This window comes from Nilaparvata lugens, chromosome 13, assembly GCF_014356525.2.
Source record: "Nilaparvata lugens isolate BPH chromosome 13, ASM1435652v1, whole genome shotgun sequence".
Lineage (NCBI taxonomy): Eukaryota > Metazoa > Arthropoda > Insecta > Hemiptera > Delphacidae > Nilaparvata > Nilaparvata lugens.
This window is the reverse complement of record NC_052516.1, coordinates 25,455,750-25,477,141: the sequence shown is the minus strand read 5'-3', so window position 1 is coordinate 25,477,141 and position 21,392 is coordinate 25,455,750. Positions and strand designations below refer to the sequence as shown.

General features: G+C 32.9%; 1 protein-coding gene across 5 annotated transcripts in view; it reads right to left on the bottom strand.

Moving 5' to 3' along the window:
- Nucleotides 1–13,985, bottom strand: part of LOC111054807 (inactive ubiquitin carboxyl-terminal hydrolase MINDY-4B) — a 63,886-nt gene extending 49,901 nt beyond the window's left edge. Inside the window, exons 1-2 of one of the 5 annotated variants that reach the window (XM_039440128.1) lie at nt 13,723–13,985; nt 5,238–5,409 (exon numbers count right to left, since the gene is read on the bottom strand). In XM_039440128.1, the coding sequence (XP_039296062.1) occupies nt 5,238–5,409; nt 13,723–13,755 (205 nt within the window). In that variant the 5' untranslated portion in view covers nt 13,756–13,985. Of the gene's footprint in view, nt 1–1,259; nt 1,313–2,404; nt 3,330–5,237; nt 5,410–8,338; nt 8,383–11,245; nt 11,382–13,722 lie in introns of those variants that run through there. The other 4 variants (XM_039440129.1, XM_039440130.1, XM_039440135.1 and 1 more) reach the window with 4 other exon arrangements.
- Nucleotides 13,986–21,392: the final 7,407 nt, after the last annotated feature.

Below are 21,392 nucleotides of genomic sequence, written 5' to 3'. Positions count from 1 at the left end.
TATTCAGAAGATAACGAATAATTAGAAGCTATCAAAACGATCAACAAGTTTAGTGTTTTGATAATCAAGACAATAATAATTTATACCGTACTTCATTGGAGTTCTAGTAATATTCTAGTAAGCTCCAAAAATACAGATCAAGGTGAATAATTATTTGTGTTCAATAAAACAAACCATCAAATTAAAAGGTTTTTGTATGGTTAAGGAATCTTCTCAATTATCGGGTAATATGGAATTCTTAGATATATTAATATTAGAAAATTCTTGAATCTTGAATCTTACATGAACCTTGGGAATTTTTCATGAATTTCTTCCTTTGGGCTGGAGAACTCGCTCGAAACGTCACTGATAACATTTCAACAGTTCTTTTGAAATATCAGTTTGGAATCGATTTACAATATTCTTTGATGACTTTCACCTTAACATGATTTTTCTCTCGTGATTATTGATTACGGTACATTAATATAAAATATAGGGGTATTGAGCATGCATTCTTTTGTACCTTACAAAGGATAAAGGAGTTATTCAAAATTGTATAATCCAAACAACTTAATAATAATCCAGCTGATAGATGGACTAAGCCAGTAACAAATTACTACAAATTCGTTCCTGGTGCACTTTCAATGTTATCCTTGTTATATCCTCAAAAAGGAGGAAGGAGTGTGTCAATTTTTTTGGCCAACGAACTCGATCTTTATAATGCTTCAAAGAGTATGCGTTGAAAATTTGAAGTTGATTCATTCATACATTCCACAATCAAAATATCAAGTTAATGATTGGCAGAGAATCAACAGGATAAACCCATAACTTTTTCTCTCCCTAATTTTGATAGAATTAAAATAAAAGCATTAAAGTTATTGAAGTGATTTATTAAAGCATTCGAAAGTTATCATACGCACAAACAAACCAGTAAACTGACATCGAGAATCAATGAGTAGGTAGAACTGAAGTGATTTATTAAAACTAAAGTGATTTATTAAAGCATTCGAAAGTTATCATCTAACGTACAAACAAACCAGTAAACTGACATCGAGAATCAATAAGTAGGTAGAACTGAAGTCACCCACTAAGCCTATGACAAGAGTCAAGTGGGGTAGCCTATTAGAAAAATAGGGCTAATTACTGTATTTGGAAATATGAAAGAGTAATGAAAATAAAGAATAATTAATAAATATATGTAATATATTATTATATAATATGAATAATTAATAAATATAAAAAAATAATTTGAAAAATATCAATATAGATTAAACACGTACTCGAATTTTATGAGCTCCTTTATGACCTGTTCAGGATACGATGAAGTACGGTAGTTGACGAAATAACCACTGATAACTGAAAATCACACCTCTTCAGACTAAAGCTCGATTACAGCTGATGAATTTTGACATGCAAAATCGGCATGAATTTGTGTAAAAGGCTGCATTGTTGTCGATCTCATAAACCTCGATTCTAAACCACTTTTGACAAAAGAGACTTTTCAAAGGATGATCAATAGGCTGGTAACAAGATTTTCCACCAATTGGTCACAGATTTGATCATAAATTAGTTTTTCATTGCGTGAAGTTCAATAGAATCTCCCAAATCTTTTAAACCAGCAATAAATAGGTCAAGGAGATTGTTGAAGAAATTAATCAACTGGCTTTTTATGATTGGTAAAAATTATTATTTGTTACTTGATTTGGAGATCTTATTTTTTTAGTAGACAGTTCTTATTATTCATTATAAGTTTCCTGGAAGCAGGTGTACCAACAGGGATGGACGGGTACGCAGACGGCTTCCTTGGAATTCTTTGGGGGGTAGGGTCCCAGAATCAAATCCTGGAGAGGGGGTCCAAAAACGCTTTGCGGTGTTTTAAATTACTACAGACGACATTTTTTTCATAAAGGAGAGGGGTAGAAGCCGAATTTTCCTTAATTTAGGGTGGGAGGAAGTGCGTCTATGAGTAGCGGGGGTGGGCTCCCCCTCCTGGAAGGTGAATAATTTGAGTAGCAAGTACAATACTATATAATACAATACTCAATAGTGAGTATACAATACTCTATAAAAGCATCTTTGGAATGTATTCGTATTATTTTTTTAAGGATGATGACCTCATATTATGCTCTAGTCTTTTGTGCGTGGGTAATGTGAAGGATGATGATGACAGATGAGTTGATCTAGAGCTTTAGGTGTGTTCCGAACCACCAGGAAGAAATTTTACAACTCATAAATGACAATAGGCAACCGAAAAAGGGTCATTAGGTATGCAACCTTTTCCAGTATTGTTTTATCGGGGCTGAATTGATAGCCCGAGGTAGCATGGGGTAGACATGGGTCCATTTTTTTGACACAATCCGATGAATTGACAATTCATGTTGAATAATTTGATTATTTAGAAAGAAAAAATAATAGAAAAACTCACCAGGTTTCTGCCATGGGGATTTCTGGTCTCTCCATTTCATTGCCGATATTGATCTTACTGCTTTTTTTAAAGATGGATCTGCATTTTTCTGCATTTCCACATCACAAATACTTTTATTGAATTTTTGTATATTTTCAGCAATAAATAACACTTTCTTTCTTATTTAAATCGACTGTGTTTAACAAAATTATTTTTGCAACTAGCAGACTATAACTATATTATGATGTTCATACGGAATCTAATGGCTCATGTTGTAAAATGATAAGGAAAATTCAACACTGTCTTGATGCAAAACCGTCACTGCAAGCTGAAATAATATTCTCTGCCTCGAAGAATAGACCACAGTATTCATGTGGGGTAATGATAAAATATATTCACTGCAACGCGTATATTTTCACATTGAAAATGTTGTAGAACGTTCCTAATAATGAGTTATCCTGCCTACCTTTTTAATGGTTGTATTCACCTGCACTGTGTTTTATAGTGAAAAATTCTAAAATAATAATCATGAATTGATTCAAATTTTGATTGGAAATAGTTTGTCACCGGAAATAAGTCCTGCTTGTTATAATGGAGTTTCAATTACAAATCAACACTTTGTAAATCTGTTGCTAACTATGGAAGATCCTATTAAAGCTTAAAAGAATATCATACGATTGTATAACAAACTGTACTATCACAAACAAGCTCAAATCAAAAACTGAGAAAACAAATTGTCCTTACAGCTACAGACTAACGTACTGAACTCACAAAATCCCTGACTCCTTGCAACCAAAGTTCTGATGTTTGATTTTTGTGTTGGTATCTAACTAGGAAAACAACGAAGGGGGAACACTGTGAAAACTATGGAAAACCTGGAGGAAAAGGTGGAAATACTGTCTGAAAACAGTGGAAAACTGAAGGAAAAACGTTTGGTGATTAGTTTGTTTGGCATCGCAGTACTTTAAAAAGTAGGAACTGGGAAAACAATAAAATATTCTAGGTGCCGTTGACTTGAGTTGTTGATGGGTGAGAAATTAGAGGGGAACAAAATGACGGAGAAAATGAACGAAGCAGTGATAGACAGAGGGAGAGAGTGAAAGAGACAGTGATAGAGTGAGTGGGAGAGTTGAAGAGTGTGTGGTAGAAAGGATAGAAGGGAAAAGAGCTAGAAGGATGAGAGAGAGAAAGTTAGAGAGAAGTGAGAAACTTGCGTGTAATAAACCTTATGATACTCACCAGATGTTTTGTACAGGTTTTGCACACGGAATTTAATTGCCGTTCACACCATATCTCCTGGTTTTTACGGCAAAACACCTACCAAACTCCTCATTCAATTTTACATTCATTTATCCGCGGTAAACAAGATCTAGTTAATTTTCTTTTCTACTTCAATGTTAAAAGTAAATATGAGTTTATAAATATGGTTAAGAATAGATACCGTATGAAGAATGAATTAATCACTTATCATTTTTTCGTTCTTAATTAATGATGCCATAGCAAATATCAATATTTCTCTGCTTTTCAGTACCGTACGTATCTCACAAAAAGACGAGAACTTCAACCGTCAAGGGAGTTTCAAGTGTACTTCCAATTTCAAGAAACTTCTCATTGCCATGCTTTTTTAAGACGTAGGTATATCATATATTCCATCATTCATAAAAATATGAATTTTGGAATATGTAGACTACTGAGAAGTTAAATCGTTAGTATGCCTAATTGACTGCAGTTTGTGGCTGAATAGTCACATTATCAACACTACTTTTGAAATACCATACGGTAGGTATGAAAATGCATGTGAATGATGTAGCCATACAAAACTGCAATGCAATGCTCGAATAAAAAGTGAAATATTGTCAATCTATATATATATATATATATATATATATATATATATATTATATATATATATATATTATATATATATATATATATATAAGCGAAATGGCACTCATGGGGCACTTACTGACTGACTGACTCACTCACTCACTCGCAGAACTAAAAATCTACCGGACCAAAAACGTTCAAATTTGGTAGGTATTGGCCCTTTAGAGGCGCACTAAGAACGGATTTGGAAAAATTTCAAAAGATACGTCCCAAATCTGCGTATTTCCAGCGTTTTCTCAGCTTTATCGAGAACAAATGAACAGAAAATGTTCAAATTTTGATCAGCTAGGGTGTAATAATGTTGTGTTAGAAGGAATTTGAAATAAAGCCAAAGATACACCCAAAATTAGCAGTTTTTTGCGTTTTCTTAATTCTTTCATCAAGTAATAGACAGAAAATGTTCAAATTTGGTACAGAGGTTTAGCTAGGGTCTAAAAATGTTGTGATGAGGTGACTTTAATATTTCATCAAAGTTACGCCCAAAATCAGCGTTTTTCCAAAGTTTTTCTCAGCTTTTCTGTGTTTTCTCAGTACTTTGACTTTCTGATGAAATGAAGCATGCTCTAATGAAAAATGCAGGCGAAGCGAGCCCGCTGATCTCATTTTTGGACGATCCAGTCGGGGGTCCAGGGGGTGGAGCCCCCTGGCTATACGTATATGACGAGTGAAGCGAGCCTGACGGCTAGTAATTATAAAAACTCATTAATGGCTTTGCCCATGTGAGAAACCTTCTCCAAGTTTTGTACCTATATGTATATTGTATTCTGTTTGTACTTTCTAAGAAGAAGAATAAAGATAATTTCAATTTCAATTAATTAAATGTTCAATAATGAGTGAATAGTGTAAAATATAAGTAAGAATAGGCTTATATGGAAAAAATGATATAATATGAATTAAATTATATAATATGAGTGGAAAATTGAATCATAATATAATGTTATAAATTAATGAATACTAATTAACTTACCAGAGATAGATCTAGCCTCTGCTCTTCTGGCAGAAGTGACTGAAACTTGTAACGCTTTGGCCAAAGTCTCGAATTTGATAGAGGGTGCCGTCTTGCCTCTCTCTCTTTCCCTCTCTCTGTCCTCTTTGGTCTTCTTGCAAGCCTCTCTGAAGTGAACTCTCGGTTCCATCACCTGAAAAACCAACAGGTGCTGATTTATATGTCGTTGGTTCGGAGCCCACCTGAATCTGTAGGACCTAGTTGAGTAGAAATAATCCATGAAGATCTAGAAAAAAAAGATTCAACGATTATTGTTAACTTCTTCCTGTATTAAATGAAGTTTTGTGGAATAACTGACAATAATCATGGATAAGCGAATAAAGTGTGTTTTAATTTCTATCTTCTCTCTGAGACTATACGATCCTTGATTTCTGAATAAGCTTAGTATTTCACATCGAGATAATGTAACATATTCAATAGCTCATCAAGAATGAAATAATTATTCAACTTTGAATTTAAATTATTCAACTTATAATAAATGAATATTCCGGTAATCTTCACTGTGTATTTATAACAAGCCAATATTTTGTTCTGATGTTCTCATATAAGATATTTATTAAGTCAATACCGGTACTTCATTTGTTATAATTAATAGGTACCTCTGTTTCATATATACTGTATTACTGTATATGTATTTTAAGATTCATTTATTCATTTATACAATAAGTACATTAACAAAATGATAGGGAGAGGAAAAATAAGGTAAGCTTGTACTATTCCTCTCCCAAATTTAGATAACACATAGTTCGAAATGGGTCAAGTCTTGTAGCTCTTCAATTCACAAAATTTTCAGTCCTTAAGTATTTTTACAAAGTAGATTTTCAAATTAAGATGCTTCAAAACTAAACATAGAAGGAATATTTCACATTATTATAACTAAAATAGGAAATATTCACGTATTAAAAATATAATTTTGAAGAATTACCGGAAAAAACTTTATAAAATTATTAAGTTTGATTTATAAAATTTTATATAACTTGATTTATAAATTTTATAAAGTTTGATCTAAACCTTATAGATTCTTCTTTTGTGCGATGAAGTGCTATTTTTGTGATAACCAATAAGGTGCGCTTGGCATTTTGGAGTGAGAAAACGTATATTTTGTAGTTAGTTCATAAATTATTCTGGTTTATTATTAGTGTCATGACTATCACCATGAATAATGATAGTATGCTAGGGTTTGCTATGATGATAAGCAGCGAAAGCCATGGGAATAGACGGCTGTTAACTCGATAACTTATTTTATTGACCAAACACACCTTAAACTTACACCTAGAAGCATATTAGAACGAGCCAGCAACAGTTTAAAGCACGTTATAGCGTGTAGAATAGTCCTTACCCATAGAAGAGAACAAAAATCTATATAATACTAACGTTAGAATATTATAGATCGTTGGAAGACAATCATGAAACACATGGAGGGACTCTAAAAAACTTCTGAATTATTTTAGTTCTAAAACTGATATAGTTTTGACTAGATTTGAAACTGATAGAAAACATAGTTATGATTTAGCAAATTGTAGGTAGTGATAATGGTAGGATAAAAGATAAGGAAATAAGAACACATTAAGAGAGAAAATGATAGAGTAAAAGATGTATGTTGAACAAAGATTATGATAATTTTGTTTCAAACTACACGTGATAAGTGTATGAAGTTCTTAGTAGAGCCGAATACTAAGAATATTCTTAGTAGAGCCGAAGATATTACTTTTATAGTGATTATAGTATTATAGTAGGTGAGGCAAAAACACCGGCAAAGGGTGTACATTAAAACACAATAAGAGTTATCAAGTAGGTCTACTCTTAAATTGAAAATGGCTGTAATGAGTTGAAACTAGATGTGATTTGATTGGATAAAAAAGGCTAATTGAAAACTTTTATTGGGTGTTTCTATGATTTCGATAGCCCTATAGAGAAAATTGAGTATATATACCATGATGTATGGAATATTTTATTAAAATTCCCATCATCTACGGTACCAGCCGAATTTCGAATAAAATTCCGTTGGTGATGTTCAAAGAGTATAGGCTACTGCAGAGCTCATACATTTCGAAGTGAAATTTATTAATTTCTAAAAAACACACAATTCAAACAAAAACTTCAAGAAAAATGTGAGACATAAATGGTAATCTTTAAATGAATCTGTATCTATAATCTATACGAGTCATATGAAACTACTATAGAAGACGGTGGAAAAGAGAATTGGCAACTATGTCGCCCTATCATTTCTGCCAACTCTTTAACGTAAATCTCACATAGGTGCATTCAAAACTCATAAAATTTCATGTATGATATTATAAATATTTATAACTACTGTATTTATTGTTAGGATAATTATATTTCTGAAATCACTTCATGGGCTACTTTATTAAAATTGAAAAAAAAACAATATAAAACTTGTAGTACCCATTTTATTTGAAACATTCTAAAACTTTAAAACATTTCAACGACTAGTTTCGACCCACTTTAACTTGAAAATGGCCAATTGTTTTTAGTTATAATAATGTGAAATATTTCTTCAATGTTTAGTTTTGAAGCATCTAAGTTTGAAAATCTACTTTGTGAAAATACTTAAGGACTGAATATTTTGTGAATTGAAGAACTACAAGACTTAACCTATTCCAGACTATGTGTTATCTAAATTTGGGAGAGGAATAGCACAAGGTTACCATATATATTTTTCCTCTCCCTATCATTTTGATAATGTACTTATATTGTATAAATGAATAAAGAATAAAAAGGGTACTACAAGTTTTTATTATTTATATTTCTGAATATTTTGAACTTTCATTATTTAATATATAGACTGATTCAATAAAATTCTAAGAATTCAAGAATGTTATTCTTTGTATGTAAGCTATGGCTATTCTAAGAATGCAAGAAATCATGAAAAATGTTGATGGAAAGACCTACTTTCTAGTAGGAGGTTCCTAAATCAGTAGAATATCTATTAAAATAATATTACCAATCCAAGAAAATAGAACTCAATCCATGAGCAGAGTGTGATGCTGATGATAGGAAGAATATAATAGTATAAGTAGTAGAAGTGAAGGTGGACGTACAACACAGTATGCGCGAATATTTCCAGATGAATTTCTGGCACAGAATGGGGTATAAGTCCAAGACCGATAGGATCTAATATTGTAATACTTGAGTATTTGCCATTATAAGTTTGACATTGACATAGGAAACGTGTCGAATTTTGGACAGAGTGGTTGCTTCGCGTGTGGAGAACTTCTCCAAAATATTATGTCATCATATGTCTGGCGAATACATGTAACTTAGGTAGGTACTATGATTGAAATAGCGATTCTCCGAACTGTGAACTTTCTTCTCCTTTATCTGTCTTTCTTCTTCTTCTTCCTCTTCTTCTTCTTCTCTTCTTCTTCTTCTTCCCCCATTCACCTCCTCCTGAACTCCTACCAAAACCTTTTCTGTATAGTTCTGTGTCGTCTTTTTATCCGATATTTTTGACAACTTTGATAAGGAACCTGAAGGGTGAAAAAAGTTAAGAATATAGAAAGTAAAAAAATATGTCAATATATTATTGGATGTCTCAATATTCTGATAAGCAGTTGTTGAAAGGGTGCATACTATCATAGAGAAACAATAGAGTAAATAGATTATCCCATGGTATAGGGCGTTTATGTCGCAACTTTTACTGTTATCTCAAGCCGATTACTGTTGATTATTATCGATTTTTACCGTTTTGACCGGGTAAGAGTGTATGAACGGCACAATATGAGAGACTACCAGCGTCATAAAGCTTCACGGGGAAGAACTACGTGGACTATCGGCTTGAGATAACAGTAAAAGTTGCAACATACACGCCCTATAACATGGGATATCTACTTATGCTATTGTTTCTCTATGATACCATCCATGTGGAATAGACTTACATTTTTGTAAGTTACCTTTATTCCTATCTGTCAAAACTCAGGAATGGTACCTATGATTCATTCTTAGCACTCAAGAAAATATGATAATTTATTATTGTTCAAATGCTAATGAATACATGTATTTATAATTGAAACGAAAAACTATATCTTGCAGAATAAACAAAACTTTTAGAGATCATGAAGGATAAGTTGAATTAAATTGAAAAAGTAGATTTATTCAAATGTTACCAGCCTCATCTTGATTAACAATAATTTATATTCAATCCACCAATTCATAAATAATTGTACAATAATACGAAACATCCAATACACTCAAAACAAAAGAGAACAATGAAAATGCAATATAATAATACAATGAAACTTTTGAAATTACTTTTGACTTCAAGGATTCAAAGGTTCAAAGAACCTCACACGTCAACCGAAGCTTATTGTGTGTTACTATTGACTTACTTGAATGGCTTGTTTTCATTGATGCAAAAAATAACAATGAATATGGTTTTTCTTAGAAAATTTCTTCTTTCCGCACATGGACTCATTCAACAAAGTTGTTGAATTTTATCTACACCGGTATATCATAATATTGATAAATTGTTATGTTATAATTATTATTTGGTATATTAGGCGACGTTTCCAAAATTGATGATAGTAACTCATCGGGAAGTCCGATGGTAGCAAGCATTCAAAAGGCACACCAGTGTTTAATGTTAAGTCGGGCCTAGGCCACAAACTCAAGTTCTGTCGTAAATTTGTCAAACTCTTTAAATAAGGATGATATAAAGCAAAAAGGTCAGAGTTCCTATATATGTGCAGGTTTTATTAGCTTTTTATTTAAATATTTTAATTGGATGAGAAAGAGCAATGGATGATCTAACAGGATTTTCCAAAACTAGTGAGCTCTGTGCAAAAAATAATTTATAATACAACAGTGGTTAAAAAACAGCCTATTTGAACAATCTTATTATGGTTTTCTAGTGAATAACTCTTCTACTTCTATTAATATTACCACAGACGTAACGTTTGATGTGGCTTGTATCTGTGATAATTCCTGCAGTTAAATTACAATTTTCTTGGTAAAAAACTTCAAAATTATTGAAAAATTCTTCTAAAAAAATGGTCAAGACAATTGTCTTAGAATATTATATATCAGATTTGGCTTGTATCTGTGATAATTCCTACAGTTTTAAGGAAATCTCCATTTTTGCAACAATAGACCAATTGACAAAGGAATTTGGAGGGAATGTTTCAAAAAGAATTTTCGACTTTGCAGCTTTTTTGAGACTAGTTAGGAGGAGAGCATATCAAAACTCCCCATTCCTAACTCATATGCTAAGGGGATGAGGGTGGTTTAAAAATGGCATTTTTCAGCGTTTTGCTTCCACGCTCATATCTTGAGAACAATGCATTCAACCAATATAACTAATTATTCAAAAATAAAGCTTGATGAATTCTCTACACTTTTTGTTTTGTGGAATTTTGTGATATTCCCAACAGTTCCCGAGATATTCGCTCTTGAAGGTGTGTAGTTGTTAAAATAACAGGTTTTTATCCAATGTTTTGCTCTTTCAGGGCTTTTATACCTCTCCAACAATGCATCATAAGAACTGATGCTTATCGTAGTTTTGTAGAGCATTGAATTCTCTTTGAAATAATGTATTTTTTCACTATTCCAAGTTTTCCTTTTATTGTTATAACAGCTTCAATGTAGGGGTGAAATTTTCATTGCTGCAACAATTGATCTTTTGACAATGACATATGAAGGGAGTGTCTGTGACACAATTTTTGACTTCGCAGCTTGATTTGGACTAGGTAGTAGGTAAATTACAATTTTCTTGGTACAAAACTTCAAAATTATTGAAAAATTTTACTAAAAAAAAAAAAAAAAAAAAAAATGGTTGTGACAATAATTGTTTAAGAATATTATATAAATCGTACTGTATTCCACAACATTACTCTCAACTACAACACAGAAACAGAAAGTATTTTTCCAAATTCAAATTAATTTATCTGCCATGAAAGCATTTTTCCATTTATTTTATATCGGTAGTGAATCAAAATTTAAATCAGACCTACCTGGATTGAGACTACTGGTTATCACTGCTACCTGTCTTATCACAACATAAAGGGTGATACTGCTTATTTGCTGAATGATTTGAACCAAACTCCTTCATCCTAACTTTGCTACAATTTGCGAAGCACGTGACAAGTGAGAACAGAAATTCGGGACTGGGAGATGAATGGAAAAGAAGAATATATAGTGTGGGAGATTTTTATAGAGAAGGGGATGAGAATTGAACGAAAAGGGGGGAGGGAGAAGGCGAATGATTGGCGGAGGAGGAGAAGAAGAGTGATAAGTGGATGTGTAACATGTGGAAGGAATGGAGATGTTATACTAGTGCTCGTCGGGAAGTTTGTGCAAACATTGAGTTATCCGCGAATAAATTGCAAAACAAAACCGGAGAAAGAGTGATTGACAAATGTCGTGTGGTGTTGCGAATTGCCGTGTGCCAAAGTGGGGGTGAAAGGGTGGAAGGAGAAGAGGAAGGAAAATAGGTTGATGACGGGTGGAAAAGTGGAGAAGAAGGTGGTAGGAGAAGGTGAACAAGTGAAAGAGAAGGAAGAGAAAAAGGAGGAAGAAGAAGAGGAGAAGGAAGGAGAAGTAGATGAAGAAGAAGAGGAGGAAGGAGAAGAGAAAGTAGAAAAGGAGGAGGAAAAAGAAGAGAAAGAAGAAGGGGGAAAAGGTAGAAATATTTTATGACTTCTGTGAATTGTTGCTCGTTCGAATCCGTGTAAAGTTGTCTCAGCTATTATTGTAGACTGTAGGTCATTTACATTATATTCAACAAAAGTTTTGATTCTAATTTTATAATATTCTGCTCCCAAACATGAACGAACCACAGCATTTCTTCGATGATATATTTTACAAATATTTCCTATTCATCCTATATATATCATACCTAGAACACTTACAGGAATCACAAATAAAATATAATATAGGGGACCAAGCTTCGCTCTGGAGTACAAAAGCATACAAAATTTATTACGAAAGAAGAAATTATGATAACATTCATACAGAAATGTTCTATCTAATCACAGTAAATTGAGATTAATATCCAGAGGAATGCAAAAATTCCCCACAAAAAGGCCCAGTTGCACAAAAGCTGGTTAAATTTTAATCCTGTTTAACTTCACGTGAGCCAAATAAGAGAAGACCATTTCAAAAAGATAGATATACTGTAATTAATCAGGATTGAAAATAACCCGGCTTTTTTGCAACCGGCACTAAGTACCTCATTGAATGATTACAAAAGTTCAACAGCTGAGTCATAATTTTGACACAGTCCCACACACATGTACTCGCTCACTCACTTCCATCACCAACAGACGACGAAATAATTATTATCAGCTGTTTTCCCAAGAATGAATAATAAATATCTTTTTAATGTCCTTCAGCGAGTTTTCCCAGGGATGAGACCTAGTGCAATCAAATCTTTATATTATAAACCTATGTTCTGAATTTCGTGAGAATCGTTAGAGGCGTTCTCGAGATCCGGTGAAATACAAACATATAAACATCTGAAGATATAAACATATAAACAGAAGCTGCTCGTTAAATAGTATAGGATATCAAATAATTCAAACTTGAAATACTGGTTGAGATATAAATAGTAGTACCGTAGTAATTGTCTTTATATTAATCAAATAATCAACAATTTGTTACAGAAATATTTTTCTATAAGTATTACAATGTAAGATAATAATGTCATTATATTGGCATTCGCCACATGGATAAAATCCGTCCGGATTTACAAACAAACTGTTGTATATTAAATTAATAAAGGCAATTACTATTAATATACTGATATTTATATCATGAGTACGATTTGCTATTTCTAGTGGAACTTGAAACTTCAAGACGGTAATAATAATTATTCATGACTGGGGTAGTACTCTTAAAAAAAACAATAAAAAATAATTCATATTTTTCATGTTGTATTGCAGGTGTTGATGCTGTAATAGTTGATCTATTCATCAAGAGTATACTCAATTTGTTTAGATTCTCACCTATTACAACTCTGAATAAAACTTATTGCATTTTATTTTAGAAATGTTGGTTAATTAAAACATAAAATGTCATAGGCCTATCCTTATTTCCTTAGTAAAAGTGATTCAAGATCACTCAACGCTTTACCATTAACATTAAAATTTAAATTAAAATCTTTTCATTTAAATTTTAAATTAATTTCTTCATAAAATAGCTCCTAGAATTAGTAGTTGATGAGCTTGGAAGAAGTAACAACATGAAGAAGAGAATGCATTGATTATAATAAAATATTGAATTATTTAAAATAAAAATAAAACATTTTAGATGAAAAAGTAAGAAGTCTCATATAAAAAGACAAAATGAAATTCACACCCCTTTTGGCTTTTGAACCCAAGCAGTGTAAAGTTAATTGCAATGTATTCATTGTTTTTTTTATAGTTTTTTCCAATAAAAGTTATGAGTTAGTAGATTACGGTACCAGTACTTAATAAAGTTATGTACTTACATCATTGGAAATAACCAACATTCCTGCATACATCTTATGATTCCTCGTCTTCTTCAATTTTATTTAAGTCTGTTCCACTAGGATTGAACTATTATAGAATCCATTAAATTTTCAACTTGAATCACTGGGATGATGCTCAGTTCAACACTGATACAGAATAAAATTACACTTCAATTTTTCGTTTATTGTTTAACGACGTTGGTGTTCTATTCCTACCTTTTAACTGCTCGTAATTGAAAATTTTCCATCCAATTCCTTCAAATAATGTCTAACTAACTTCAGCATTTCCGTTTTTGACTAGAAAAAACAAACTCAATTTTCTTGGACAAGTGGGACATAATTTCAGCTTATAGAATAAAGCTGGATTTTCACATAGGCCTATATCAGTATCAGTGAAAATATGATTTTCATGAGTTCTGATTGGACTATTCCCACTCAGCCCAACCAAGCAAGTATGAATAGTCCCATTACACTGAATGGGAATAATATTATATAAAATTCATCGACAGACCCTTGTAGGCTACTTATATCTTTACCGGTACTTGTTGAATATAACAAACAACCCTCCACTCAGAAAATCAACATAAAATATACCCCTGCCTAAATAGACACTAATATCCAAGTATTACCTATACTTTGATAGGTTTAGATTACTATATTGATTCTTAATTGAGACGCCGAGTAGTAAACATCGTTGTTTAGAGCTGCGGAACATAATAACAATTGTGTTGTGATTATTGCAAAAGTGAGTTATAGCTGATAGACTAGTGAATCCATCCGTTACGTTACGTATGAGATCACCGGTCAGGGCGCCATATGGATTAATTCCGGAATTCGAGGAAGTGGGAGAAGAGCAGGAGCAATCATCATCTTCAGGACAGGTCCAGGAGTCCCCTACAATGGAGAAACCAGCAGAGCAATCTACATCAAAGGTAATCAGCAATGAATTTTCAAAGGATTATGAACTTTTAAAGCAGATAAAGCACGAACTTAATCTATGGGCGGAAGCGGAATTTGAAAAAAGAAAAGTTCTGAGGGCTGATTTCGACAGATTTATTTCAATAACTAATGAATTGTCGGAAACAATCGTCAAACTAGAAACAAGGTCAGTGACAATTTCACAGCTAGCGGCAGGGCTCGGAAACACTAATAAGGGTATTCAGGAGTCCCTTAAAAATATAAATAAGGCGGTAGACACTATGAAACAAAGTGAAAGTAGGCCTATGTTAAGCTATGCTGATATGGTGCAGTTGCCAGGAAAATTGAAGGACAATAAAGTTGCAGGGAACAATGTTAGGAAACTACAACCACAGGAGCATATAGTTATGTTGCAGCCAGTCAAACCAGTCCTGAACGAAGTGGAAAACAGTAGAATTATTAAAAATGTATTGCGGGAGAATATCAAAAACAAAGACGATATTAGAGTTAAAAAGACCGTGAATGTTAGAGGAGGTGGCCTCATGATTTTTCTGAATTCGGAAGAGGACAAGAAGAAAATCATTGAAAATGAGGCGTTGAAGACTGGAAATATGAAAAATTTGAAAATAGTTGAACCACAGAATAGGAAGCCACGTTTAATAATTTACGATGTCCCTAGTGATTTAAGCAAAGAGGAACTAGCCGAGAGTATTTTCAACAAAAACTTTGCTATCTCTGAACTAGGAAAAGAATCATTTTTAAACGGATGTAAGCCTCTCTACAAGGTTGGACCAAAGAACAAGGAAGTAGTTCATTGGATCATTGAATGTGAGCCCGAGATAAGAAGAATTCTAATAAATAGGAAACGAGTCTTTGTCGACATGACTTCTTGCAGGTTAAATGACTTTATTTCGGTTCAACGGTGCTTCAAGTGCCAGTGCTTTGGTCACGTTTCAAAGTATTGCAAAAAAGAAAGTGAAGTCTGCGGTCACTGTGCTGAAGATCATAGTACTAAAGATTGTCCAAATACCGCCAAGGAAGCAATATGTAGCAATTGTAAGAAGAACAAAAAGCCATCAAATCATAAAGTTCACGATCCACAATGTCCTAGCCACCAGAAATCATTGCAGCAATTGATTGAAAAGACTAATTATGGGATTGTTTAAAAATATATATTGTTCTCAAAAAATAATAAATCAGACTGGAAATATTGTGATGGATATTAATGAAATTTTAGGTAATTTGAATTATACATATAGAGTTCAACAAAGATCAAAAAGTAGGACATCACTCGTATTTAATTTTGGAGGTTACACTGACCTGAATATTTCCTTCGCCAGCGTAAAAAACGGAAAAGTAAATATTTCCAAGGGCATTGCTACCGTAGTAAATAGGAAATGTATGAGCATTGATTACTTCAATAGTCTAACTACTATATTTTCACAAACAAAGCAAATTGATGCGTCGGTGAAATTCGACGAGACATTGAAAATACTCAATTTGTTTTTATTGACAGATAATAGTAACTTGCTTTCCAATCTAGAAATATTACTATCTATGATCGATGAATGGGCTTCAGATAAACAAGCTCTGACAGTTGGAATTGATTTTTTTGGAACCATGGCTGATGTATCTTGTATTGATCTCTTAAGTACTGTCTTGGCAACAAAACACATTAAATATGTGTTTTACTACAAGGGTATAAATAATCTTACATTTTTAAATATTCCAGAAGAGAAAAACAATGAGAAACCATGTCCAACGGGATACTTACCTGAAAAACCACCCAAACATGAATTTATAAATAGTATGCTGGAGCTCAGAAATCTTCTGAGTCAACATGATCAGATAAATTCTATTATTTACTATGAAATTCTGACTAACATTACAAAAAAAAACTTATTGAGCTCTTATTCGTACCTAATAGAGATAAAGCGTAAAGAGATGAATATTTATGATAATAATCTAAGAACATTTCTATGGCCAACTAGGAAAAGTTATAGAATGGGCTTCTGCTTGGATAACGAAGGAACCTACGTGGAATTCAACGAGAGTAATAAAAGATTCTTAACAAAAGAAAAATACATTCTTGTTAGTAGAGATACACAACTCATGTTAAACGGTGAGCTGTATCAGAAAATATCATCAATTGACATTTCTGCTTCAAGTCTTCCTAATATTACGTGGATAGATGGTGTGCCAGGGTGTGGAAAGACGTTTGAAATACTGAACCAGCATAAACCAGGAATAGATTTAGTTCTCAGTCAAACAAGAGCAGGAATCAAAGACATCAGAGAGGCTGTCATTCATAAGTACGGTAAGGATTACTGTAGAAAGATAATAAGATCAGATTACAGAACCGTTTCATCTTTCATTATAAATGGAGTGGGCAAGAAATATCATCGTGTCTTTATAGATGAGGCTGTACTGATGCATGCTGGCTACATTGGTTTCATTGCGAAATTATCAGGATGCTCCGAAGTTTTCCTACTTGGTGATTCTAAACAGATTCCTTACATCGAAAGGAGTGGACTGAAAGTTAGATGGTCTCATCCTTCAGTTTTTGTGAGTCCACACGGAAAGTGACTTTAACTAGAAGATGTCCGATCGATGTATGCTGCGCACTATCCAAATTCTATGGTAAAATTGAAACAACTAGTGGAACTCTTCGCTCAATTAGGAAGACCATCTTTAACGGCGGTCTTCCACAGCTTGATCCAGAAACACTTGTATTAACATACACGCAGAATGAGAAAAAAATTATTCAAGAGTTACTAGGTGACAGGATTGATAAAACAATAAAAATTCACACGATACACGAAGCACAAGGTCTTACTTATAGAAATGTTATTCTAGTGAGGACAAATTCAAAGGATCTAGAGATCTATAACAGTGAAAGTCATGTGATTGTAGCACTCAGTAGGCACACTCATAGTTTCAACTATCTAACAACAGCGGAGAATGATCTCATATCATTGCTTATAAAAAACACATTAAGCTTTGATGATAAATATATAATGAGATGGCAGAGGAAAATAGAGGAGAACAAGCATGGAGGGGTGCGTATGAATAAGCATGATGATGAGTAATAATAACGTGCTGGATGTGGCAAATGAACTTGATTCCGTGGATGAGATAGAGGACAGTGTGATTGAGGATAAACAACAACTCCACGTTGCTCTTCAACACTCTAATATAACTGTATTTTCTCTCAATATCAGAAGTATTAGGAAGAACTTCGATGACCTGATGATTCAACTACAGGATATGTCCCATGATTTCGATATAATAATACTAACAGAATGCTGGATCAAAAGAGATTATACACAGAAGCAACTGAAGGACTACAATATTTTTCACTCTTTGAATAATCGTACTCAAAATGATGGAGTAATTGTATATGCAAAGGAAAATCTCAATGTACAATCGGTAGAACTAAATATCAGACAGGCCAACGTTCTTCATCTACGACTTCAAACATCAAAGGAGAGATATAATATATTAGCAGTGTACAGATCACCTTCCTACGCCAGCATAACAGAGTTTTTAGAGGACTTTGAAACAGTGCTTGGTAGACTGAGAGGTCAACTTATTATTTGCGCAGGAGACTTCAACATTAATACGCTACAGCCACATCAGCATTATCAACTTGATGATTATTACGACTTATTGAGTGAACACGGTTTGAAGAACTGCATTAAAAAGGCTACCAGAGTAACAGCGGGAACGTCTTCTTGTTTGGATCATATGTTGACCAACTGTAAAAGTAAAATCCATCCAATCGTGTATCACTCGAGTATCACAGACCACTTCATTACAATTCTTGGACTGGAAGAACATCAGTTAGACAGAACAAATGGGGATGAACAGAGCTCAACTAACTGTCAACTCTCAACTAACTGTAAATCTGTCAACTTGAACGGCTTGAGGAGAGGACTGCGAGTGGAACAATGGACGGAGGTTTTTGAGTCAAATAACACAGACTCAGCTTACGAAAAGTTCCTAGAAATTCTACAAAAACATATGGAGAGCAATACACATCATTACAGACAAAAGAAGAGAATCAAGAGCATAAAACCATGGATAACACGAGGACTTATCTCAGCTATAAGAACAAGGGATTCTCTAAATAGAAGAAGGAAGCTGGACCCAGAGAACGGAGAACTCGCTAACTACTACCGAAGATACAGAAATACACTGACGTCACTCATCCAAACTACAAAAGAAAATTATTTCAAGATGCAACTAAATGAAGCAAACAATGATGTAAGGAAGACATGGAAAATAATCAAGGATGCTACAGATTCAGATCAGAAAAAGGATATACAACTGAATGCTTTGAAAATTAATGGTGACATAGTCACACTGAAAGATAATCCTAGAGAACTATTGAGTCATGTAAATAATTTCTTTGTTAATATTGGAGAGAGTATGGCTAACAAAATATCTGAGAGTCTGAATAAAAATATTAACGAAATTATAGCAGATAATGTACCAGAATTGCATGTACAGAGTAATATGTTTCTTTTCCCCATAGATGAAAAGGAAATAATAAACACAATTGATTCTTTACACATCAATAGTGCACCAGGCCTAGATGGATTAGATAACAGGACCTTGAAAGGAATAAAAGATTTAATTTCTAAGCCTTTAACTCATATTTTTAATCTGAGCTTGTTATATGGTACTTTTCCAAGAGCAATGAAGCAAATCTGTGTCAGACCTATACATAAAGCAGGCGATAAACTAATTATTAGTAATTATAGACCTATTTCACTGATTAGCAATGTATCAAAAATTTTAGAAAAACTAGTTAAATCAAGATTAATAAGCTTTTTAGAAATTAATAATATTCTTTCTCCTAACCAATTTGGCTTCCGCAAAGGTATAAGTACAGAATTAGCTGTACTAGAATTATCAAAATTTGTAACTAGCAATTTAGAGGAAAAGAATAAATGTCTAGCAGTATTTTTAGATTTAGCAAAGGCCTTCGACTCTGTTTCCCATGACTTATTAATAAAAAAGCTTGAGGCAATAGGTATAAGAGGAGTGCCACTTGAATGGTTCAGATCCTACCTCAGCAATCGACAGCAAAAAACAAAGGTTGAGAACCATATGAGTGCAGAGGGTTCCATGAAGTTTGGAATACCTCAAGGAACAGTTTTAGGACCAATTTTGTATTCGATCTTTGCAAATGAGTTGTGCTCCATTCAAATTCAAGGTAGAGTTATAGCCTTTGCTGACGATACAGCACTCCTTTTTCAAGGAAAAAACTGGGAAGAAGTGTTCCAAACAGCAGAGATAGAACTCACAAAAATCACTAGTTGGTTAAGAAATAACTTATTGTCATTGAATTCAGAAAAAACAAAATTTTTAGCTTTTTCTTTAACAAATAGCACAAAACCACACATGACAACAATGAAGCTCCATAATTGTGATAGAAATTGTAACAATAATTGTAATTGCCCACTAATAGAACGCTCTGACAATATAAAGTATTTAGGAATAATAGTAGATGATTCATTGAAATGGAACAAACACATAACATATACAACTGCCAAAATAAGGAAGCTTATATACAAATTCTATCAATTAAGGCGTATCATAGACAAAGAAATGTTAAAAACTGTATACTTAACATTAGTTGAATCTCTTTTAAGGTACGGTCTGTTAGTTTGGGGTGCAGCTAACTTCAGTTTTATAGATCCATTATTTAAAACTCAAAAACGCATTTTGAAAATAATGGGAAACAGGGAAATCCAGTTTTCAACTGTAGAATTATTTATAGAAAATAGAGTACTCAGCGTTAGGCAATTGTATATATTGTTGTTATTAGGGTATATGAAAAAACATCAAAATAGGAACCATATCATAAATCATAGCCATAATACTAGAATAAGAGAACGTTACAATCAAGAAGTACCAAGAATGAATACAGCGTTTGGGCAAAGATCACTAGGATATTTAGGGCCTACAATATCTAATAGAATACCATTAGAAATCAAAGGAGAGGAAAATTTCAATAGGTTCAAAAGAAAAATTAGACATTGGTTATTCAGTATTGGGATACAAAGTAGTGAGGAACTAATAGTAAGTAGGATTTAGATTTAAGCAGTATTCTTTTTAAATAAGGTAATTTATATGTAGAAAATAGTACCTCGGTTTAGTATCTTTGTACTAGGTGATGCTTAGGGTAATAGATATAGTTTTAGATTTTTGGAATTTTTGTATTATCTGTTGTAGCATAAATTAGTATTAATTTGATGATAACCTCGACACATATATTATATAGTGAGGTATCATTTTTGTAAACACTGAATATTGTTATATTATTGGAAATATATGAAAAAAAAAATATATGTAATGTATGAATTTATGAATAAACTCCTCTGGATGTGTCGTCCAACATCCAGAGAAATTATTATTATTATTATTATTATTATACTTCAGTTTTTGAACATTATATTTATACAGTGACACTACCGTGCTGATTAAATGTAACTTGAAAATTAAAATATTATTAAATACATTCAGTAATATGTTTTCACTGACTTTTTGTGTAGTTAAGAAGTAGATATTGTGGTAATTATATTCATATTGAATAAAAAAGACTAAGAAATTGTCAAAAACCACAGATTATTGGTACTTAGAAAGACCGGTTTCGGTTATTACACCATTGTCAATCTCTGATATTCAGCAGAAATTCTGCTGCTCTTGTATTTAGTTTTAGTTTATCAGAGATTGACAATAGT